General features: G+C 43.1%; 1 protein-coding gene across 1 annotated transcript in view; it reads left to right on the forward strand.

Annotated features, from left to right (window-relative positions):
• Positions 1-9,652, forward strand: part of efcc1 (EF-hand and coiled-coil domain containing 1) — a 73,070-nt gene extending 63,418 nt beyond the window's left edge. The window contains exons 8-9 of the mRNA XM_055912876.1: positions 2,858-2,996; positions 5,433-9,652. Of these exons, the coding sequence (XP_055768851.1) occupies positions 2,858-2,996; positions 5,433-6,067 (774 nt within the window). The 3' untranslated portion in view covers positions 6,068-9,652. The remainder of the gene's footprint in view (positions 1-2,857; positions 2,997-5,432) is intronic.
• Positions 9,653-15,437: the final 5,785 nt, after the last annotated feature.

Below are 15,437 nucleotides of genomic sequence, written 5' to 3' on the forward strand. Positions count from 1 at the left end.
ATAGACCTATATCTATTCTACCATGCCTTTCTAAGGTCTTTGAAAGCCAAGTTAACAAACAGATTACCGACCACTTCGAATCTCACCGTACCTTCTCCGCTATGCAATCTGATTTCAGAGCTGGTCATGGGTGCACCTCAGCCACGCTCAAGGTCCTAAACAATATCATAACCACCATCGATAAGAGACATTACTGTGCAGCCGTATTCATCAACCTGGCTAAGGCTTTCGACTCTGTCAATCACAACATTCTTATTGGCAGACTCAACAGCCTTGGTTTCTCAAATGATTGCCTCGCTTCGTTCACCAACTACTACTCAGATAGAGTTCAGTATGTCAAATCGGAGGGCCTGTTGTCCGGACCTCTGGCAGTCTCTATGGGGGTGCCACAGGGTTCAATTCTCGGGCCAACTCTCTTCTCTGTATACATCAATGATGTCGCTCTCGCTGCTGGGGATTCTTTGATCCACCTCTACGCAGACGACACCATTCTGTACACTTCTGGCCCTTCTTTGGACACTGTGTTAACTAACCTCCAGACGAGCTTCAATGCCATACAACTCTCCTTCCGTGGCCTCCAACTGCTCTTAAATGCATGTAAAACTAAAGGCATGCTCTTAAACCGTTCGCTTACCGTACCTGCCCGTCCGTCCAGCATCACTACTCTGGACAGTTCTGACTTAGAATATTACCTTTATTTAACTAGGCAAGTCAGTTAAGAACAAATTCTTTTTTTCAATGACAGCCTAGGAACAGTGGGTTAACTGCCTTGTTCAGGAGCAGAACAACAGATTTGTACCTTGTCAGCTCAGGGATTTGATCTTGCAACCTTTTGGTTACTAGTCCAACACTCTAACCACTAGGCTACGTTGCCACCCCAGAATATGTGGACAACTACAAATACATAGGTGTCTGGTTAGACTGCAAACTCTCCTTCCAGACTCATATTAAACATCTCCAATCCAAAATGTAATCTAGAATCGGCTTCCTATTTCGCAACAAAGCATCCTTCACTCATGCTGCCAAACATGCCCTCGTAAAACTGACCATCCTACCGATCCTCGACTTCGGCGATGTCATTTACAAAATAGCCTCCAACACTCTACTCCGCAAATTGGATGCAGTCTATTTAGAGCTACCTGGGGTGGCAGGTAGCCTAGTGGTTAGAGCGTTGAACTAGTAACCGAAAGGTTGCAAGATCAAATCCCCGAGCAGACAAGGAAAAAGTATCTGTCATTCTGCCCCTGAACAAGGCAGTTAACCCAATGTTCCTAGGCTGTCATTGAAAATAAGATTTTGTTCTTAACTGACTTGCCTAGTTAAATAAAGGTAAAAAAATATATATATATCACATTGCCATCTATTTTGTCACCAAAGCCCCATATACTACCCACCACTGCGACCTGTATGCTCCCGTTGGCTGGCCCTCGCTTCATACTAGTCGCCAAACCCACTGGCTCCAGGTCATCTACAAGTCTTTGCTAGGTAAAGCCCCGCCTTATCTCAGCTCACTGGTCACAATAGCAGCACCCACACGTAGCACGCGCTCCAGCAGGTATATCTCACTGGTCACCCCCAAAGCCAATTCTTCCTTTGGCCGCCTCTCCTTCCAGTTCTCTGCTGCCAATGACTGGAACGAACTGCAAAAATCTCTGAAGCTGGAGACTCTTACCTCCCTCACTAGCTTTAAGCACCAGCTGTCAGAGCAGCGCACAGATCACTGCACCTGTATTTAGCTCATCTGTAAATAGCCCATCCAATCTACCTCCTCCCCATACTGTATTTATTTATTTATCTTGCTCCTTTGCACACCAGTATCTCTACTTGAACATTCATCTTCTGCACATCTACCATTCCAGTGTTTAATTGCTATATTGTAATTACTTCGCCACCATGGCCTATTTATTGCTTTACCTCTCTTATCCTACCTCATTTGCACATGCTGTATATAGATTTTTCTACTGTATTATTGATTGTATGTTTGTTTATTCCATGTGTAACTCTGTGTTGTTGTATGTGTCGCAGTTGCAAATGAGAACTTGTTCTCAACTAGCATACCTGGTTAAATAAAGGTGAAATAAATAAAATCAAATATAGTAACCAAAAAAAGTGTTAAACAAATCAAAATACATTTTTTATTTTCTATTCTTCAAAGTAGCCACCCTTTGCCTTCATGACAGCTTTGCACACTCTTGGTATTCTCTCAACCAGCTTCACCTGGAATGCTTTTCCAACAGTCTTGAAGGAGTTCCCTCATATGCTGAACACTTGTTGGCTGCTTTTCCTTCACTCTGCGGTCCAAGTCATCCCAAACCATCTCAATTGGGTTGAGGTCAGGTGATTGTGGAGGCCAGGTCATCTGATGCAGCACTTCATTACTCTCCTTCTTGGTCAAATAGCCCTTAGACAGCCTGGAAGTGTGTTGGGTCATTGTCCTGTTGAAAAACAAATGATAGTCCCTCTAAGTGCAAACCAGATGGTATGGCGTATCGCTGCATAATCCTGTGGTAGCCATGCTGGTTAAGTGTGCCTTGAATTCTAAATAAATCACCCACAGTGTCACCAGCAAAGCTCCCCCACACCATCACACCTCCCCCTCCATGGTTCACGGTGGGAACGACACATGCAGAGATCATCCTTTCAACTACTCTGCGTCTCACAAAGACACAATAAAGAAAAACCCTGGAATGACTAGGTGTGTCCAAACTTTTGACTGGTACTATATATATATAAGCTGAGGAGACAGGTCTAGTATACAAGCTTTATACAGGCATGTTATCTATTGTTGTTATAACATATTGATATGTTTCTGTCCATCATACATATCATCTATTTTATTGTTGTGTTGGTCCTATAGGTGTGTCTGTCCCTAGTGGAGGAGAAGTTGCTGGATGTTCTTCAGCTCCTCCACCAGCTCAGAGACCTCAACGTGTCCCGAAGCTCCCTGGGGAAGATCTTACTGAGCACCTTGGAGTCCTGCAGCGACCCACAACATGGTGAGTAGTAGTTACTATACCATAGCCCTCAACGCAGAGTAGTACTTCACTTTGAAATCAGGTAGTGACCATGATGTAGTAACATGAGTTATACCATAGTGACTATACCACACATGGAACCTAGATGGAACGTACTGGCCAGCCAGACCAGTAGACCATAACTTTTTGGGCACCCGGGCTAGTTGGGCACATTTTCTACTGGGACTCAATTCAATCTGTAAAGCTGAAGTTCTGCATTGTAGCCTGATTGACATTTAAAGAAAATGTTCCAGCATTAGGGTAGACTGCATTCACGGGAAATTATGCATATCGGCTCAATCAGAAATTCCCTTTAAATTGTAACATTTCAGCGATACGGATTAAATAGAACCCCAAATTAACTCAGACTGGTCTTGGGTACTGTATAATAACCTACAACTACTACCAGGTAGTCTATAATAACCCACAACTACTACCAGGTAGTCTATAATAACCTACAACTACTACCAGGTAGTCTATAATAACCTACAACTACTACCAGGTAGTCTATAATAACCTACAACTACTACCAGGTAGTCTATAATAACCTACAACTACTACCAGGTAGTGTATAATAACCTACAACTACTACCAGGTAGTCTATAATAACCTACAACTACTACCAGGTAGTGTATAATAACCTACAACTACTACCAGGTAGTCTATAATAACCTACAACTACTACCAGGTAGTCTATAATAACCTACAACTACTACCAGGTAGTCTATAATAACCTACAACTACTACCAGGTAGTCTATAATAACCTACAACTATTACCAGGTAGTGTACCGCCTTATGGGACTCCCAATCACAGCCGGTTGTGATACGGCCTGGATTAGAAGGCGTCAGTAGTGAGGCCTAAAGCACTGAGATGCAGTGCCTTAAACCGCTGCGCCACACGGGAGATGGAGGAGGATGGCACTCTTCTGATACTGAGTAGCCTACAGAGTAATATGAGAAGAATGCAATTGCTGAACTTATGTAGATGTTCTAAACTGAACACTTGTTGGCTGCTTTTTCTTTAGTCTGCGGTCCAACTCATCCCAAACCATCTCAATTGGGTTGAGTTTGGGTGATTGTGGAGGCCAGGTCATCTGACGCAGCACTCCATCACTCTCCTTCTTGGTCAAATAGCCCTTATACAGCCTGGAGGTGTGTTGGGTCATTGTCCTGTTGAAAAACAAATGATTGTCCCACTAAGCACAAACCAGATGGGATGGCGTATCTCTGCAGAATGCTGTGGTAGCCATGCTGGTTAAGTGTGCCTTGAATTCTAAATAAATGACAGACAGTGTCACCAGCAAAGCACCCCCACATCATCACACCTCCTCCTCCATGCTTCAAGGTGGGAACCACACATGTAGAGATCATCCGTTCACCTACTCTGCGTCTCACAAAGACACAGCGGTTGGAACCAAAAACCTCAAATCTGGACTCATCAGACCAAAGGACAGATTTCCACCGGTCTAATGTCCATTGCTAGTGTTTCTTGGCCCAAGCAAGTCCCTTCTTCTTATTAATGTCCTTACATAGTGGTTTCTTTGCAGCAATTCGAACCATGAAGGCCATGATTTATGCAGTCTTCTCGGAACAGTTGATGTTGAGATGTGTTTGTTACTTTCTCTGTGAAGCATTTATTTGGGCTGCAATTTCTGAGGCTGGTAACTCTAATGAACACAGCCTCGGCAGCAGAGGTAACTCTGGGTCTTCCTTTCCTGTGGCGGTCCTCATGAGAGCCAGTTTCATCATAGTGCTTGATGGTTTTTGCGACTGCACTTGAAGAAACGTTCAAAGTTCTTGAAATTCTCCGGATTGACTGACCTTCATGTCTTAAAGTAATGATGGAGTAATTTCTCTTTGCTTATTTGAGCTGTTCTTGCCATAATATGTACTTGATCTTTTACCAAATAGGGCTATCTTCTGTATACCATGCCTACCTTGTCACACATCTGATTGGCTCAAACGCATTAAGGCAAAAAATTCCACAAATTAACTTTTAACAAGGCACACCTGTTCATTGAAATGCATTCCAAGTGACTACCTCATGAAGCTGGTTGAGAGAATGCCAAGAGCGTGCAAAGCTGTCATCAAGGTAAAGGGTGGCTACTTTGAAGAATAGAAAATATAAAATAAATGTGGATTTGTTTAACACTTTTTTGGTTGCTATATGATTCCATATGTGTTATTTCATAGTTTTGATGTCTTCACTATTATTCTACAATGTAGAAAATAGTACAAATAAAAAATGAACCCTTGAATGAGTAGGTGTGTCCAAACATTTGACTGGTACTGTATATTTGATTGGTTAAAGAGACTGCCTTAGGAGAGATAGATGGATGTTTTATCTCCCCTCTCTCTCAGACAGAGTCTCTTTAACCAATAACATAGATATAAACCATCTATCTCCTCTCTCTCAGGGAAAGCCCACATTCTGGAGGTGCTGAATGCTCTGTACCACGAGCTGGCTGCCTGTGAGGTCCTGAGAACACAGTCCCTCAGCAACCCTCTGGAGAGAACACAGTCCCTCAACAACCCTCTGGAGAGAACACAGTCCCTAAACAACCCTCTGGAGAGAACACAGTCCCTCAGCAACCCTCTGGAGAGAACACAGTCCCTCAACAACCCTCTGGAGAGAACACAATCCCTCAACAACCCTCTGGAGAGAACACAGTCCCTCAGCAACCCTCTGGAGAGAACACAGTCCCTCAGCAACCCTCTGGAGAGAACACAGTCCCTCAGCAACCCTCTGGAGAGAACACAGTCCCTAAACAACCCTCTGGAGAGAACACAGTCCCTCAGCAACCCTCTGGAGAGAACACAGTCCCTCAACAACCCTCTGGAGAGAACACAGTCCCTCAACAACCCTCTGGAGAGAACACAGTCCCTCAGCAACCCTCTGGAGAGAACACAGTCCCTCAACAACCCTCTGGAGAGAACACAGTCCCTAAACAACCCTCTGGAGAGAACACAGTCCCTCAACAACCCTCTGGAGAGAACACAGTCATTTAACAACCATCAGGAGAGAACACAGTCCCTCAACAACCCTCTTTAGAGAACACAGTTCCTCAACAACCCTAGTAGTTACTGAACAACCCTAGTAGTTACTGAAGTTCCCCTGAGTGGTGAGGTGAGGAGGCTTGGACCCTGGCATGGGAAACATTTAAATGGTATACTCCTTGCGTCCTCTCTCCTCGTCTCCTTCTCAAAACCCATTGATTGACAAACCCAGAGGTCCCTCCCCTCTGACCTTTTCCTCAAATAGGTTTTGAGAAGGAGACGAGAGAGGACGCACGGAGTATCCAATTGAGATGTTCCCCATGCCAGGGTCCAAGCCTCCTCACGTCAGCGCCCAGGGGAACTTCAGTAACTACAGTTGGTTCCTGGTCAGACCATAATGTACAGTATTATCTACACTATGTGACCAAAAGGATGTAGACATCTGCTCATCAAACATCTCATTCCAAAATCATGGACATTAATATGGAGTTGGTCCCTCCTTTGCTGCTATAACAGCCTCCACTCTTCTTCCACTAGATGTTGGAACATTGCTGCAGGGACTTGCTTCCATTCAGCCATGAGAGCATTAGTGAGGTCGGACACTGATGTTGGGCGATTAGGCCTGGCTCGCAGTCGGCGTTCTAATTCATCCCAAAGGTGTTCGATGGGGTTGAGATCAGGGCTCTGTGTAGGCTAGTCAAGTTCTTCCACACCGTCATCGACAAATCATTTCTGTATGGACCTCGCTTTGTGCACGGGTGTATTGTCATGCTGAAACAGGAAAAGGCCTTCCCCAAACTGTTGCCACAAACTTAGAAGCACAGCATCATTTAAAATGTAATTATATGCTGTAGCATTAAGCTTTCCCTTCTCTAGAACTAAGAGACCCGAAACATGAAAAACAGCCCCAGACCATTATACCTCATCCACCAAACTTTACAGTTGGAAGTATGCATTGGGGCAGATAGTGTTCTCCTGGCATCCGCCAAACCCAGATTCATCTGCCAGGTGGTGAAGCGTGATTCATCACTCCAGAGAACGCGTTTCCACTGCTCCAGAGTCCATTGGCGGCAAGCTTCACAACACTCCAGCCGACGCTTGGCATTGCGCATGGTGATCTTAGGCTTGTGTGCGGCTGCTCGGCCATGGAAACACATTTCATGAAGCTCCCGACTAATAGTTATTGTGCTGACGTTGCTTCCAGAGACAATTTGGAATTCGGTAGTGAGTGTTGCAACTGAGGACAGACAATTTTTATGCCCTTCAGCACTTTGCAGTCCCGTTCTGTGAGTTCGTGTGGCCTATCACTTCCGTTATTGCCGTTATTGCTCCTAGACGTTTCCACTTCACAATAACAGCACTTACAGTTGACCGGGACAGCTCTAGCAGGACAGTAATTTGACGAACTGACTTGTTGGAAAGGTGGCATCCTATGACGGTGCCACGTTCAAAGTCACTGAGCTCTTCAGTAAGGCCATTCTACTGCCAATGTTTGTCTATGGAGATTGCATGGCTGTGTGCTGGATTTTATACACCTGTCAGCAACAAGTGTGGCTGAAATAGCCAAATCCACTAATTTGAAGGGGTGTCTACATACTTTTGTATATATAGTGTATATCCATATATATCTGTCATGTTCCTTACTACGCCTCTGTTAAGAGAAGTTATATAACTGTTGATTTATTTTCTCTAACTACAGTATTCTCATTAGAACCTTCAGGCCCACTTCAATCAGATCCGCTTTAGCTGATGTTTTGACGGTGTTGAAGGTGGAACTGCATTAGAGCTGTCAAATCCACAACGGCTCCCGGCATTATACCTAAAGCAGACATTGTCATTTGCTGCACAGAGTCAATTGAGATATATCTCATGCAGTCTTGTTTACAATTTCCAACACTGTAATGTGAGATGTAATCTACACCTCCATTAGGATGTTAGAAATCCCCATTATTTAGTTTCATGATTTTCAATTTGAGCGTCATTATTTCTATATAGCCTACATGTTCTCCTTCTGAACTTCTAACGCAAGTGGCACGGGTGTGGCTTCGTGACAATGGGAGGATTTGGTAATGCTGAGCCGTGGGGCACCGGTCTATGGCCCGTGACGTCAACGGGCAAAAGAAATGAGGGAGGAGAGCCCTTCTCAAATGGAACAGTAATCTGCACCACTCAGTCAACAAGGCAGCATGGTGCATCATCCAGAAACATACATCTATTTAACATAAAATATAAATGTAGGATTCTGGGTCCCAGAATGAATGCAATCAACTTTCAATCGATGCAAAACAGGCGCCCGGGCCAGATGAATCACATCCCCACATTGATCACAAGAGCAGCTGCTCAGCGATTTGACAGCTCCAATGCAGTTCCACCTCCAACACCACCAAAACATCAGCTATGCGGGTGTCGGCTATCAAATCAAATCAAATTGTATTTGTTACATGCACCGAATACAACGTAAACCTTACCATGAAATGCTTACTTACAAGCCCGTAACCAACAATGCAGTATTTTTTAAGTAAGAAAATATTTACATCAAAAAATAAAATTAAGTATTTAAAAAAGTAACACAATAAAATAACCATAACGAGGCTATATACAGGAGGTATAGATACAGAGTCAATGTGCGGGGGTACAGGTTAGTTGAGGTAGTTGAGGTAATATGTACATGTAGATAGGGGTAAATTGTCTATGCATAGATAATAAACAACGAGTAGCAGCAGCTTAAAAAAGGGGGTGAATGCAAAGACTCCGGGTAGCCATTTCAGTAACTGTTCAGCAGTCTAATGGCTTGGGGGTAGAAGTTGTTAAAGAGCCATTTTGGACCTAGACTTGGCGCTCCGGTACCGCTTGCCGTGGGTAGCAGAGAGAACAGTCTAGGACTTGGGTGGCTGGAGTCTTTGACAATTTTTAGGCTTTCCTCTGACACCGCCTAGTATAGAGGTCCTGGACGGCAGGAAGCTTGGCCCAGTTTATATTTGTATTTATTATGGATACCCATTAGTTCCTGCCATGGCAGTAGCTACTCTTCCTGGGGTCCAGCAAAATTAAGGCAGTTATACATTCACAACAGATTTCACAACACATTAAGTGTGTGCCCTCAGGCCCCTACTCTACTACCACATAACTACAATACAAAATCCATGTGTACGTGTGTGTATAGTGCATATGTTATCGTGTGTGTGTGTGTATGCATGTGTCTTTGCCTATGTTTGTGTTGCTTCACAGTCCCTGCTGTTCCATAAGGTGTATTTGTATCTGTTTTTTAAATCGAATTTTACTGCTTGCGTGAGTTATTTGATGTGGAATAGCGTTCCATGTAGTCATGGCTCTATGTAGTACTGTACGTCTCCCATAGTCTGTTCTGGACTTGGGGACTGTGAAGAGACCTCTTGTGGCATGTCGGTTAGTATTTGATCTGATTGAGTCTTGGCCTTCAGATACGGTGACTATACAGAACCTGCTAGTTGAAGTGGTGTTATCTACAGTACTGACAGTAAGGACGTCGTAGTACTTTGTTCACCATATCTTTCACTTGCTATATGATGTATTTGTTTTGTTGTTAATGTCATAAAATACCTGTCAAAAACACTTCCAATAAAGCTCCACAGTACTGCTGTCTGTACTATTATGCAAACCACACATTGTTAAACAAATGGAAATAATTGAAAACTCATTTTTTAATGAAAACAGAAGGATATATTTATGCTATTCAATTGTTTTGTTTAATATACAACATTAAGAATGAAAATGTAGAGTTAGAAAAGTGGAGATATTTAAATAAGCATTAACAGGGATACAGCAGAAAAGCTGGTAATATTTAAATAAGCATTAACAGCAAAACAGCAGAAATACATACAATACCCCATAATGAAAAAGCAAAATCAGGTTTTAGGATTTTTTTGTTGCAAATAAAAAATAAAAAACAGAAATATCACATGTACATAAGTATTCAGACCCTTTACTCAGTACTTTGTTAAACTGCCTTTGGCAACCCTTTGGGTTGGAGGAGCAAAGCCAGAGAAGACAAGGCAGGAGTACAGGCAAAGATCTTTTATAACTAACCCAATGTAGCCTGGGCAGAACAAACAAGGAGATGGGGAGAGCCAAGCACGAGGTAGCGAGATCCTATTGGCGCGTTCTATCATGTATTTGCATATTTCTGTTAGGGAATGCCTACTCTGAAATGCGCGTGTGCAATAACTCAATTCGCCAATGCACTCCTTCTAAACATCTCCGTTTTTAGAAACTTTGGGAAAGGGTAAAGTCTACAAAACACAGTCCACTGTTCGTAACAGATTCTAGTTTTGGGAACAGAAAACTGTAATGAAATCAAATGTTTCATTAATAAGAAAATGTGCAGAATCTCGCTCCATCTTCTCCCACTGCCGGCACCTGGGCTTCTTCTTCTTCTTCTTCTTTAGGAATTGATTGCATCCAACTTTTAGGTGCATACACCGCCACCTACTTTACTGGAGTGTGCGGCCAGTCACGGCCTACCTACATCAAATTTGTTGATACGGTAATACATTGGGGGAAAAGGAAAATTGCCCTATCAACTATTATCCCTCTAAAAAAAACACCACCCCATTCCACTATTTAACCCTATCTAATTCGACTCCAGACCAGCGGTCTGAGAGGACAGAAGACTACCACTCAACACCCCCTGCAGCTGTTCTGCAGTAAATCCTCATAACCCTAAGAACTTTTATGCCATTGCCACCAAGACCTCTATTTTCTGTGACTTCCAATCCATTTCTACAGTACAATTAACAACCATGGCTATAAATGCTAAAAAGCCCAGCTTGCTGAAGCACATATTCTTCCCATCACTGTCTCTTGATCTCTGCCTATTCACAGGAATCCTCTCAGGATCCCTCACCCTGTCCCATCTTCCTCTACCACTCTCTTCACTGCTTTGGCATACAACACTTTCTGTACTACTCTAACCCTGGCAACCTCAACCTGCCTCTCTCTCACCGGACATTCCAGTCTCATGGGCACCCCCAAGGCTAAGACACACAACTTTCTCCACCGATACTACACATTTCTTTGTCTCATGCCCTCCTGCACACTTCTCACATCTAGTGCACTCCCTCCTACACACTGCTACAATATGCCCATAACCTTGACACCTAAAACACTGTAGTATTTTATGAACAAACACTCTCAAGAGATAACTTACACTTCCTACCTTGACCTTATCTGGCAAAGACTCTACATCAAAACTCAGCAGGGTAGACAATGTCTTCTCCGTTTCCCCATGCTCTCCACCGGATCTCCGTCGCACCAAACGGTGGGCATCACAGACACCGGGAATCTTCAATTTTAACTGATCCTCCTCAACACTTAATGGCACCCCATCATCACACCGTTCAATGGCTTCCTGCTCTGGAGAGAAAAGCAAGTCATTTCTTGTCCCTAATCACATGATCCGGTGCGCCCACTCCCTCTGGACTGAAGAAACACAATAAATCATCACTAATCCACTTCGAGTTATCCCTTACAAAAATGTACAATGGTGGTACAATGAAAAAACGACCATGGTAATACCATGTTATTTTCCTGCCATGGTAGTGACCAAAACATTTTTGGGGCAAAAATATACCATTGCTTTGTACTGCCAGCATGTAGTGAAACATGAAAGCATGGCATTTCTTTACAATGTATTATGATGGTCTGTGTCCCACCGTGTTTCAGATAAAGTGACCAAAAACATAGTAATTTATGGTACTCACATAATGCAACATTGACTATGAGCTCTGCAATGGCAAAGCTTAGGCCTAGTACCCTCTTAAACCCCTTTATCGCATAGTGAAAAACCACAACACACCGTCTAGTAGTGTAGTGTGCCCTCTTAAACCTTGGGATCTGGATAGGGTATGGTGAGAAGAATGAATGAAGACTGAAACCTTGACGATTTAAAATAGTTTATATGGTGCTTCTCTCTTCAATACAGTTCTCAGTTGGTTCTCTCTCATTCAACTGACTTGGCTACTCTTATACAATTGTAAATTGCCAACATGTTATTTTTATACTATTCTTTTTTTACTATTCACTATCTTATCTAATAGATACATGTTCATCATATAATTCTCCACATATCCCTAAAAACAGCAAGTTACAATGCTTCCCTTTGTTTACACTGTGAACGTTCGTTGGTTCTGTCGCCATGACTACGACAGGCTAGCTTGACTGGAGCTAATTTTAGTCGACGTTAGCTTCTATGCTAACATACTTTAATAAATGAATTGAACTATGAAAACATTATTAAGAAATAACAACAATCATAGCATTACACTCCGCCTAACTTGGTGTCATATCCTATGCTTTATAACTCGCTCACCGTAATGACAACGTTTAAAATATTTCGTTTTTAGTTGGCTTGGCAATCCAGTTCAACTGACTCACTGACTAGGCAGGTTAGCACGCGAGCCTTTGTCGAGTGAGACGCGTGAAGCAACCACTGGAGCGAGCGGCTCCCTCTGCCGGCCGAAACAAGCGCAACACCCCTTGACTATCAATATTGTAAATTATTACAAAATGACAAAGATTAGACTACCGTATATCTCACATTCTCCCACATTTCAGGTTATCAACACGGGGAACCCAAACATGAGCAAAAAACGTTACTATTAATACAGAAAGTATACCCCTTTTTCACAGCAACTATTCCCCCTTTTCTTTGATGTTACAGACAAATTAGGATCAACAATAGTAGCCTGCCTCTGACTTTTCAGAAACTTGCCCATACTGGTATATAAATCCATCAATTTAATACCAACCAACCTCTTTTGACCTTGGGGGGCTTATTTATTTAATGCATTATACTGCCATTGTACTACGGTAACACACAATTAATAAAGATGGTACCATATGATTATTATTGGTACCATGTATTATAATTGTGCCTTACCATGGTAGAATGTATAATGCAGGTTAGAACCATGCTATTTCCATGATCCACATCTACCATGGTATAAATGAGGCAATACCATGGTATTATTTAGGTGCATGGCAATACTTTATTTTATTTATTTTTTATATTTAACCTTTATTTAACTAGGCAAGTCAGTTAAGAACAAATTATTATTTACAATGACGGCCTACCAAAGGGCAAAAGGCCTCCAGCAGGGACGGGGGTTGGGATTAGAGACAACACAACACTACATAAAGAGAAACCTAAGACAACAACATAGCATGGCTGCAACACATGGCAACACAACATGACAACAACATGGTAGCAACACAACATGGTAGCAGCACAAAACATGAAACAAACATAATTGGGCACAGACCATAGCACAAAGGGCAAGAAGGTAGAGACAGCAATACATCACACAAAGCAGTGTGAGCAGAGAGATGGAACCTGACTAGAGTATGGATGTAGTACCTGTGGTGAGGACCGCTGAGTTCGGGTCTGGTCACCGAGGAGGGAAAGGGTGATCCTGGTCAAGTGGGAGTGAGATTTGTGGAGAGAATGGATCCTTGCATTTTGTCTGATCCATATGTGGTGTCAGGTTGGGTGGAGAAGAGGTTGGGGATTGTTGAGTTGGTGAGAGTATACCCTTACAAAATGGTACTACCATGGTACTGCATAATTTATACCATGCTATAGATCTGAATCATGGAAATGTACCATGGTTTTAGCTTTAAGGTATGATGGTACTCACTCAAATTGGACAGTTTTATCTCAATCTCTTCATTCAAAGACTCAATCATGGACACTCTTACTGACAGTTGTGGCTGCTTTGTGTGATGTATTGCTGTCTTTACCTTCTTGCCCTTTGTGCTGTGGTCTGTGCCCAATTATGTTTGTACCATGTTTTGTGCTGCTACCATGTTGTGTTGCTACCATGTTGTTGTGTTGCTACCATGCTGTGTTGTTGTCTTAGGTCTCTCTTTATGTAGTGTTGTCTCTCTTGTCGTGATGTGTGTTTTGTCCTATATATTATTTTTTAAATCCCAGCCCCCCCGTCCCTGCTGGAGGCCTTTTGCCCTTTGGTAGGCCGTCATTGTAAATAACTCCATCCTTAGCATTGTTCAGCACGTCAACAACCACTTCAACAGTAACATCTGTTACCCCCAATATCTCTTTTGCCGTCTCCACAATAACCTTCAACCTGGCATTTCTGCTTTCCACAACCTTACCAATAAAGGCTATGAAGTCAACTTTATTCATTATCAAAGTGTCCTTTGACAGCCTACATTCATGAGCGCCAGATTTCTGAACAGGCCTCCAAACCATGCCAGGACCATCAGAAGCACTAGTCCTGACAGCAGGTCCACTTACTACAGGAGCAGCCATGGAAGCTCCATCAGTCTGACAGCAGGTCCACTTACTACAGGAGCAGCCATGGAAGCTCCATCAGTCTGACAGCAGGTCCACTTACTACAGGAGCAGCCATGGAAGCTCCATCAGTCTGACAGCAGGTCCACTTACTACAGGAGCAGCCATGGAAGCTCCATCAGTCTGACAGCAGGTCCACTTACTACAGGAGCAGCCATGGAAGCTCCATCAGTCTGACAGCAGGTCCACTTACTACAGGAGCACCCATGGAAGCTCCATCAGTCTGACAGCAGGTCCACTTACTACAGGAGCAGCCATGGAAGCTCCATCAGTCTGACAGCAGGTCCACTTACTACAGGAGCACCCATGGAAGCTCCATCAGTCTGACAGCAGGTCCACTTACTACAGGAGCAGCCATGGAAGCTCCATCAGTCTGACAGCAGGTCCACTTACTACAGGAGCAGCCATGGAAGATCCATCAGCCATACTTCTATCAGTTTTACATCTCTGCATACGATACATGACTCATGACTCATTCTATATCTCTGAGCCTCTCTCTACACCTGGCATCCACAAAATACTGCACTTATGTTCCCCCCACAATTACAGCACTTAACCTTCACATTTCTCCCACATTCCTTCCCATTGAGCAGCTACAGGTCCCATTCTAAACATATTTTATTTCCTTCCCATTGAGCAGCTACAGGTCCCATTCTAAACATATTTTATTTCCTTCCCATTGAGCAGCTACAGGTCCCATTCTAAACATATTTTATTTCCTTCCCATTGAGCAGCTACAGGTCCCATTCTAAACATATTTTATTTCCTTCCCATTGAGCAGCTACAGGTCCCATTCTAAACATATTTTATTTCCTTCACATTGAGCAGCTACAGGTCCCATTCTAAACATATTTTATTTCCTTCCCATTGAGCAGCTACAGGTCCCATTCTAAACATATTTTATTTCCTTCACATTGAGCAGCTACAGGTCCCATTCTAAACATATTTTATTCCCTTCCCATTGAGCAGCTACAGGTCCCATTCTAAACATATTTTATCCCCTTCCCATTGAGCAGCTACAGGTCCCATTCTAAACATATTTTATCCCCTTCCCATTGAGCAGCTACAGGTCCCA

The sequence above is a fragment of the Salvelinus fontinalis genome, unplaced genomic scaffold, assembly GCF_029448725.1.
Source record: "Salvelinus fontinalis isolate EN_2023a unplaced genomic scaffold, ASM2944872v1 scaffold_0226, whole genome shotgun sequence".
NCBI classification, from domain to species: domain Eukaryota; kingdom Metazoa; phylum Chordata; class Actinopteri; order Salmoniformes; family Salmonidae; genus Salvelinus; species Salvelinus fontinalis.